General features: G+C 45.3%; 1 protein-coding gene and 1 long non-coding RNA gene across 2 annotated transcripts; both read right to left on the bottom strand.

Annotated features, from left to right (window-relative positions):
* Positions 1–883: 883 nt before the first annotated feature.
* Positions 884–6,293, bottom strand: LOC119303040 (protein LOL3-like). The gene is made up of 7 exons (XM_037580118.1): positions 5,970–6,293; positions 5,579–5,698; positions 2,248–2,361; positions 1,644–1,762; positions 1,469–1,546; positions 1,313–1,384; positions 884–1,204 (listed from the first exon to the last, which is right to left on the bottom strand). The coding sequence occupies exons 2-7, from the start codon at positions 5,694–5,696 to the stop codon at positions 1,163–1,165; spliced, it is 543 nt and encodes a 180-aa protein (XP_037436015.1). The 5' UTR covers positions 5,697–5,698; positions 5,970–6,293; the 3' UTR covers positions 884–1,162.
* A 367-nt stretch (positions 6,294–6,660) lies between these two features.
* LOC119303041 lies at positions 6,661–9,308 on the bottom strand. Its single transcript, XR_005147826.1, has 3 exons — positions 8,055–9,308; positions 7,657–7,766; positions 6,661–7,556 (listed from the first exon to the last, which is right to left on the bottom strand). It is a non-coding gene; the product is annotated as an uncharacterized LOC119303041 (long non-coding RNA).
* Between the last annotated feature and the right edge of the window lie 429 nt (positions 9,309–9,737).

Raw genomic sequence — 9,737 nt, 5'->3', positions numbered from 1 at the left:
TGTGGTGCATCGATCTAGGCCAGGGCGTGCGTGGTTGTGGCTCGACTTTGCAATGGGCATGCATCACATTCGGTGGTACCAACCATGTTGGGGTTGGCGTGATCATACTAACGGTGGCCGCGATGGAGGACGTTGAGGTGGCGTCCTCTAGGGTGTCATTGATGGATCTATCAGATGGCTGCAATGACGACTAGATCTAAGTCATCACCTTACGTCCAAGTGTCCCTTCCTCTGTCATTAACGGATTCAAAGAAGGGGCAACAATGGTTGGACGTAATAATGCGGGCTACCGTTGCTTTCTCCAGCAACGTGGGTGGGGTGGGGGGCAGATCAGGCAATATCAGGGTGTGTCAAGCCCTTGTCAAAAGTGTTGCCTCAAAGCTCAGCTCAGGGACTAAAAATCCTAAGTTCAAATTATGGTTGAACTTGTCAACAACAGTGCACATGCAACAATCCCTTCTTAAAGGATTTGTCCAGAATAGCAAATGATCGTTATTGGAGCACATGTCATAGGGTTTGCGATAAGATTGTTAAGATTGGATGGCCTTGGCTTTTTCAAGCCAATTTTGTTTGGCATCAATGATTGTGAAGATTGGATGGTCTTAGTTTTCCTTTAAGCCCATATTTGGCATCAACGATTGACTTTACCTTGCTATGTACTGTACATCACATGCAAAACCTAGGGTTATCCTGTTTTTCGAGAAAATGTGTTGTTGTCCAACTACCTTTGTGGTTAATCTATCAAATCTGGTTACACTACTCTTATGTATGTGTATTTGATCTAGTTCAATTATTTATTTAATTATTTTTCTGCTTTGACATTAACTTCGATGCAGTAAAATTGCATAGGCTGCACGAAAACACCAAAAAAGAAGTCATGTCATACAGCGTGTAAAGTTTCAAAATATGTATAATACCATTTTGTCATGCCCATAGTGAAGTCTGATAGAACTCATATACAGACAAAAGAATCAACATATTCAGAATACAGCTTTCGAAATGCATGCTTTCCTTGGTGAAATTCCAAAAAGCACTTTATGCGTCTTTGTTCTTCCAGGTCAGGCAGCAACCAATCACCAAAGGCTGGAAATACCAGTACATGGTCTTTCCAGGTTCTTATATAGAACACAAAACAGGTATACATCAGGTGAGAAACAACCCTTCAATTTTTCCCAGGTGTAATTCCAACTACGACGTTGCTGACCTGTGTCAAGTGAACAGAGGTCGCTAAGCACTCTAAAATCCAATCAGCAATGTAAAATACGACACGGTTCAATGGATTGTTGAGACATAAATAAACAGGGGGGCTTACCAGTTTACCCTTTTCGTCAACTGTCATAGGGTTCTCAACAACGACGGTTACATTCTGGGGTTGAGGTGTGGGCTGCAAGAAGATGAAAATATGAGATAAATCATTCTACTCTCCAGGAACAACTTGTCAAAATACAAGACATGTCTGTGGACATACAACAGAAGCTGATGAGGCATTATATGCAGATTCATTTGATGTAGGCCTTGGACATGGCGCTGGTGACATGGTATTTATCTGAAATTCATAGCACAGATGGTTTGAAATCAGTAAATTTTGCTGCTAAACAATTACACTTGCATCACATGATGCTGTAGGGCAAGGGTTAACTTACTCCAGTATTTGTGATATTTGTGATATAATCGCAGATGGCACATTTGACAGAAGGTGCTCCATGTGGATACATCAAAGTTGTTCGGCACCGACCACAGTTCACGTGGGCTATATTATTGACTGCATTATGAACAGAAGTGAAATAACTCACAAGTAAGAAAGGAGATCCATACATAATTGGAGCATAACATTTCGTATGGAGGCAGTATAACATATCCTACTAGGGAAAGCGCAAAGCACATTTTTAATTAACTAAACATTATGTTCTATTTAATTTTGGCATGCAATCTAGGCTGTACTAGAGAGTAACTAGACCAACAATGTAAACTCGACCTGGCTAGAACACACACTTCTCCATGTGAGGCTGCTATCATTCTAAACCATATCACACGCCACTCAGGTCTTGAATCAGTATTTGCGAAATTAATTATGGAAGACAATTGACCACATCTAAAGTTCCATGGATGACACATATTTGCCAACTGCAGATTAACAAAACAAAAGTCCACATTCCTCTGACAAATTAACATGCCTATGTATCAAAAGCATAAATGTGGAAAGCTCATAAGAAGAAATAACAGAATATGAAGCAGAATTGGCATTACCTGGTCTGACAAGATTGACAGTACTGCAACATGAGCATCTCACAGTGTCTGCATTACGGGTGTACATCAGCAAAGTTCGGCAACCACCACATATAAGCTGAGCCATTTCCACTGCTGCAATAGAGAATACGTAACTTGTGTAAGCATTTTTGCTACAAATTAAACTTCTATAAGTATGTTCATATTGCTTGAACAAAGTATAGTCCATAAAACAGTAGCCCTTTGGAAATCTTGGAAAACATAGGACAGAAAACTACCAACGCTCCGTTTGGATGTTTGCATTGGGAGCCTTGGCATTGCATTGGGTTGAATACCAATATCACAGTATATTGGCATTGAGATTGAATGCCAATACTTCTGTTTGGATGTTTAAGTATTCGGAACACAGACTTGATATTGAGATTGAATGTCAAATGTTGTTTGGATGGTCAACGTGAGGCACTGAGTTGTATGAGACTTTGCCAGGAGATCGGGCAATGAGGAGGCCGGACACTTGACAGGGGAGAGGAGAGAAGGTTGGAGCTCTACGAAGAGGGAAGGAGGTGGTCAGCAACACACCTGCGCCGGGCGGCGGAGCTCGGGGTGCAGGCATGCCGGTCGCTGGAGCTCGGGGTGGAGGCGGGGCAGGAGGGTGGCGCCAACCGCTGGAGCTCGGGGTGGGGGCACGCCGGTCGGCGGAGCTCAGGGTGGAGGCGGGGTGGGAGAGTGGCGCCGGCCGCTGGAGCTCAGGGTGGAGGCGGGGTGGGAGAGTGGCGCCGGCCGCTGGAGCTCAGGGTGGAGACGGGGAGGAAGGGATCCTGTGCTGGACGGGTGGAGGCACATCGGCCGCCGGAGCTCGAGGTAGATGCAGGCGGGATGGGCTACCTGCGCTGCCGCCATTCCTTAGGGCATGTGCGGGCGAGACAGGATGGGAGGAACGACGCTGGTTTGATTTCGGGTGGGGCCCTCCCGTATGCCGACGGTGTTGTTGCCCTAGTCCCGACTCCTCTTCTTCGTTGTGCAGACCATCTTCGCGGTGCCGTGGTGAGACAGCGTGGGAAGCTTCGTGTCCGTGCTGGCGCAGGGTGGTGGTCGGTCTGGTGGCGAGCTCCGGAGTGCCTGAGGTAGAGGCTGGGATCGGGAGAAATCTCTGCTGGCTTGGCCGACACCGACGCGGTGGCGCCTGAGGGTGCCGCCGGACCTTCCTGGAGGGCGTCGGGGCTACCCTTCCTCTCTCCTCGCCGTGTACCAGGGGAAACCCTTGGCAGCAGCGTCGTCATCGTCGCGTCCCTTCTTGGAGGTGTTGTTGGGTACCGGCACTTCGGAATCTCGGAGCTTGGTGGGCGATCTTCGGTGGACGCAGCGGTCACAAGGCTTCGTCGTTTTTTGTCGATCCGCCGTTATCGGCATTTGTTTCTTTTCTTTTTTCTCTTTCCTTTCTTTTGGGCGTGTTTGTGCTGCTTCCGGCCCAGCCCCTATCGTTGGTTGTATCGGATGGTTGCTTTGTAATACAAAGCGGGGGGAACCCTTTTTCTTAATACCCAATACCAGGCCTGAATGCAAACATCCAAACGGTGCAAGGATTGACACGTTCAATGGCAAAAAATCAATAAAATCAGCACTGCACGAGATACATGTGGTAAAAAATATGACGGGAGAGCAAGGCATGGTGGGAAGCGAAAAGCAACGAAATATGTCTCAAGCATAGAATACACAACTGGTGACCTGTGAAGAAGATGAAAACCTACTTCCCTGAAGCTTTTACTGATGCAACTAGTTGTTAATCCTTTGGAAGTCTGTGCCACTTGTATAGCATGGTAAGATTTTTATTGCCGCCTCAAGGGAAGAAGAAGGTTTTCTACTTATCACCATATAACAGACACAGAAAAGGAAGATAGCCAACGGATCTCATCTGAGTATGGTTGCTTGGTTGGTGTAAAACGTAGCAAAGACATATTCATTTTTAATTGGGCCTCTTTGGAACTCAGGAACAGAAAATAATGCAAGACAATGAATGACATCGAACTATGAATCCCGCAGAGTATTTCAAGACATACGAATATCATAGATGGCGCATTTGGATGATGACAGTAAAAAAACTGGAAAAATTGTAGGCAATTTTTTTAAGAGGAGCAGTAGAGAAAGAGAGAATGCATTGGATTGGACTTCTCAAAGGAAAATTCATATCCCATATTGATTTCCGTAAGGGGCACGGAGATGCATTATGCAGGAATTCAACAACTCCAATCCTATTTTTTGAATGAAGCTTCTAAGAAAAAAACAAAGTATGATGATCCAAGATTCTTGTGAAAATACGACAATCTAAACAGCACTTTGGTACATTGGTAAGCAGGAGGTAGTAGCGGTTTGACAGTTGGGATAATCCCTCCGTTTCAATTTACTTCGCATACAAGTAAACTTTGACCAAGTTTATAGAAAAAGTTATCAACATCTACAATACCATCAGATTTACCACTGAATATATTTTCATATCATATATTTGTTATTGTAAATGTTCATATTTCTTCCCATAAACTTGGTCAAACTTATAAAGTTTGACTTTGGAAAAATCAAATATGCAAAGTAAATTGAATCGGAGGGAGCACAAGAATAACAAATGGAAGATTGTATTTAAGTGAAAAGGACCAAGAAACCACAATTTAGTCAGTGGATGGAAGGAGGTACAATTCTGGGTTCTTGCTAGAAGCATAGAGTTATCAAATATCAACAGAGCAGTTATAATTCGAATGGTACATAAAACTAACCACTAACCCAGTACAAATAATTGCATGTACAGATCCAAAAGAAAAAATGTATCCACTATTCAGCTGTGAATGTACAGATTTGTGTTTTAAGAAAATAGTGTATATACAGATCCAACCCAAATAAACTTTAAGGGATTTTGTTATTTCCTGTGAATTTACAATACTTCTCTATGCTTTTTGCAGAAAACCACTTGGCCTTTTGAGAACAAATTACAGGGTGCAACATAAGATTTATCCATCACACTGATATTATCAGCCATGGAGTAAGTATCCATATCACAGAAGCAGCAGATAGTGAAACTAGGCGCACAGAAGCTTGAACTAAAGTAACATAGAAAAGAATCTGATCAAAGTAAACATGCACGTCGGCACAATGAAATTTAAACCCCATGCTAACTATTTGGCTATAGAGTGTACTCACAAATCTTTCTACACAGGTCTTATAGCATTTTTCATACAATGCAAAACTCTATCCTACTTCCAAAGCAACATTCCCAGAGTTGAACCTCAGGATGGTATATACACGTCGTGAGGCGATGCCAACGCGGAAAGAGCAACCGAAAGGAAACCACGCTGCAATCCAGTACCTGGCGCTGGGGGTGGCACGGCGGTGATGGCTCGGCACATGGCACAGCACACGCTGGGCGCCCCTGACGGGTAGGCCAGCACCCTCCGGCAGCGGTGGCACACGATCTGGCTCTGCATACCTGCAAACGAAGCAGATAAGAAAGAGGAGCAACGGCGTAAGGGGCAAGGCATTCAATACGGTACCAGCAATCAACGAAATCTACCAAAACTAAATCTGATCGTCCGTCCGACCAATGACCCGACGAGGTCGACAGAGCAGGATTGGGGAAAGCGCGACCAACCCTACTCTACCCTGCGAGCGCACGCCAGCTGCTCCCGCGGATCTGAGCTCGCTCGAGATCTCGATCGTGAAGCGGCAGGCGGGTGGGCTGGGGTGGGGAGGATGCTTACCGGCTCTGGACGAGACTGGCCGCCCGTCCCCGCCCTCCGGTGGCTCCGGGAAGAGGTCCGCCCGTGAAGGAGGGCTCCTAGGTCGTGGCGACGGACGCGGCGGCGATTCTCGCCGGCGGAGGCGGCGGGGAAGGGGGAGGAAGAGGATCGGAGGGAGAGAAGTTGATTCCGGATGGGATTTTGTCTGGGAGGAGACGCGGTGAAGGAAAGGAAGGAACGAGAGTGGTAGCGTCGTCGTCGGTTTCAGCTAGGCAGGCAGCCAAAGGGGAAAACCGAGGAATACTTCCGGTTATTCACGCGGTGGCATTATTGTTTTTTTTTAACACAGACATACGCACTCATCAGGCTGGTCATAGTGGGAGTAACATAGGTAGTAACATAGATGCCACATAAGCAAAATTGGTGATGTGGCAAGTAGTTAATGAGGAGAGAGGCAAATAGAGTAACATAATATGTTACCATCACATAGCGGTTTCCAATGCATAATGAGTCTACAAAGTAATAAATGAAGGCAACTATGTTACCACACCTATGACACTACCCACTATGAAGGTAGTAACATAGACTAGTAACATATGTATGTTACTAGTCTAAGTTACTCTCCACTATGACCAGCCTGAAGGTAGTAACATAGACTAGTAACATATGTATGTTACTAGTCTAAGTTACTCTCCACTATGACCAGCCTCATACTAGATGATGCCCCGCGCATTGCTGCAGGAATATGTCACGGATTTTTAGAGTAACATCGACATACAAAAGAAGACAACTAATTTGAATCAATAATATATACATTATATGTGGTATAATCGTTGTTAAGAAGTCAACTCAGAGTCTAAGACGACAATAATCGGCAACATTAAGAAGACCTGGGTAGCTGGAAAAATGAGGATAAGCTTAAATCTTTACCATTCAGGTTCTTTGCATTCTCAGTCGTAATATAATGGCCTACAAATAAAATATAGAAATAGAAAAGCTAGTTTGCAATGTTGCACGGAAAGTATCTACAAATGGCTTTCAAGACAAAAATGTTGGTCATCAATTCATCATACATGAACCAATTGAAGCTAAATAAAATGCACTCCTACTTTTCTGCTCACTGCTACAAATTGAAAAAAAGGTGTGATGGGCATGATTTTTTAGTATAGGCGACACTGAATTTTTCCACATGTTTAGTTTACACGCAAAGCTTGACAGCCTTATCAGCATTACCTATTTCCAGAACTTAAAATCCATAGGCATAGCCGTAAAATAGTAGTAATGTGCGGTAGGGCATAGCCGTAAAATAGTAGTAATGTGCGGTAGAAACATATGAGGAAAATGAACTAACTGATACACGTGGTGGTATATGAGTACATGGAAAAATGAACTTTACATCGGCTACATCATAGCAAGTTCAACATACCTTTCCATCGGCCAAGGCATGAACTTTCATCAAGCAATAGCATAACGAAACAAAAGATTTCACTAAGGATTCATGAACCGGGTCTATAAAACAACAATTATAGCATAATGGACAAACAATTTTTTGCTCTCTCGCAGCAGAAGATCAAAATTCCAGAATTCCACTTTCTAGAACACCTGAAACTGTACTTATAACATATCATTTTTTGCATATTTAGCAATGTGAAATAACTAAAAAATCAGAAATAATATGGGAGGCTTAACTAAAAGAGAGCTAACAAACCTGATTTTGGAATAAAGAATGTGAGGTATTCCATTTGCAGCCTTGAAAGAAACAATGTCCAAATTACGGTAGAAATTGCTCTTCTAATTTCTGTCAGCACCCCGTATCTCCTGCATGCAAATTCATGGCAGCAAGACCAGAAAAAGTAAATCATCATGTATTTATGTAGACACGAAGCAAGGGATGAAAACAAAAAATATTTATCCCAAATGTCCAATGTCGTTGAAACCTGGCAAAACAGAGTTAAGGGCATGAACACCATGATTAGACAAATCAAACATAACCTAGACACGGCAAGCAAATCCCTACACCAAAATCCCTACGTCCAAAAGTAACGATGGCACATGAGAAATTTGAATGCTAGGGTGTGGAATCAACTTGAGGCGGCAGAGACTCACCTGTATTTAGGAAGTGTAGATTTGTACTGGCCTCCTTACTGTCACCATTCTCCTCTTCGGCCTATCAACATCCCATGACAACAGCCTTGTTATTCCCGGCGTCACAACAGTGATGGTGGAGCATGAATATGGTCATGGTCCACAGAGCGGATTGGGAAGGGAGAGGGGCTCATGAGGTGGATTTAAGATGACGGAACCATTGGAGGGAGTTTCTCACCACCGGTAGCTGCATGAGTAGTATGGCAGACGGCCACCCGTATGGAAGACGACGGGAATGAAATGAGTTGTGGAGCACCCAATTTAAATGGGAATCCATCAGTTTCTTGTGGACATAGTGGGGAGAGGATGTGAAGCGTCAATCATCAATGACGTTCAACAGAAGGGTTTCTTTGATTTTTAGGATAAGAGTTTATTGGACGGCCGTAAATGGCAACTGATAAGATAAAAGTGTGGGCCAGTTGAGGGGATGCACAGATGTTCAGGCAGTGGGCTGTGTAGTCAGTATCAGCAAATGAAAAATTACTGAAGAACAACATGATTACATGATCTCCACATCGAGAAGCTTAGTCCATACTTAGTAGCAGTGTGTGGAAAACCAGAATGTGGTGTCCCTGGGAAGACGGCGCTACTGATGGAACCGGGCTCCTCGCAAACGATGACGATAGCAGAGCAGAACAACGACGCCAGTGACCAAACGGCGGACGGCCCGCGTCCAACCGCGCCTAGAAGATCGGAGCAGAGGAACGGGTGCGCCCAGCCCGATTCATGTTGCTCCTCGACGACTTGGGGTAGCAGCAACGGAGTCGCGCCCGGCCCCAACCCAGCGCCCAGGAGACGTCATACTGGTGGCGGCCGGTCGGTCGAAGCAGACGGCTGATGGCGGCAGCGCGCGGTGGTGGACGGGTAGCGCGAGCAGGATGGTGTGTTGTGAGGCGAGCGACGCGCGAGCGAGGGCGGCGGCCATGGCGCGGTGAGGAGCGGTGCTGACCTCGAGGTGGTGGCCAGATTTGGCCGGGCTGCAGAGGAGGCCTACAGTGGCGGCGACGCACATATGAGGCGTGATGGAGATGTGGTCGCCGTGGGCGCGCAGCGCACGACGGGAGGAGAAGGAAACTGGATGGAAGAGAGGAGGAAGGGCAGCGAACTGGTGGCGCTCTAGTGGTGTCAGGTTGGGTTGGTATCGCCTGCGCGGGAGGACCGGCGGCCGTGCGGGAGAACGATGGGCAGATTGGGTTGCCCTGTGCTGGATGAGCGGTGGTATTGTGGGACGTTCTTTTTTTACTATTTCTATCCTCGTCCGTTTAAGACTCTGAAAGCGGGGGAGATGGGCTGGGCTGGATGATGTGTGTGCGGAGGCTCTCTCGTGGGTCCAAGCGATAGAAACTGAAGCGAACATGTCTGTTTTGAACTGTGGTGTGTCCCATATGTAAGTCTCTAACTAATCGTTGACGTGGCAATGTTGCTGATGTGGATAGGCTGCATGTCAAGAGAAATAACATAGTGGGGATGAACTATTTAGGTATTATAGATATACACATACAATCATCCTATGAACGCATACACGGACACTCTACCCCTCTGACTACATCCGAAATTGAGCAGGCGCATCATCTTGAATTTTTTTTCAAAAAAACTTTCAATCTAACACTAGAAATAATAAAAATTACATCCAGATCCATAGAC

Source organism: Triticum dicoccoides, chromosome 5A, assembly GCF_002162155.2.
Source record: "Triticum dicoccoides isolate Atlit2015 ecotype Zavitan chromosome 5A, WEW_v2.0, whole genome shotgun sequence".
Taxonomy (NCBI): Eukaryota; Viridiplantae; Streptophyta; class Magnoliopsida; order Poales; family Poaceae; genus Triticum; species Triticum dicoccoides.
The sequence above is the reverse complement of the archived record's forward strand: the minus strand, read 5'-3'. Positions and strand labels throughout refer to the sequence as shown.

Excerpts from the sequence above, each read along its gene's own strand:
- LOC119303040 (XM_037580118.1), bottom strand. The coding sequence starts at position 5,696 with ATGCAGAGCCAGATCGTGTGCCACCGCTGCCGGAGGGTGCTGGCCTAC. Across the intron at positions 1,547-1,643 it reads CAAATATCACAAATACTGGA|ATAAATACCATGTCACCAGC; the intron begins GTAAGTTAACCC and ends TATGAATTTCAG. Across the intron at positions 1,385-1,468 it reads ATGCCTCATCAGCTTCTGTT|CCCACACCTCAACCCCAGAA; the intron begins GTATGTCCACAG and ends ATCTTCTTGCAG.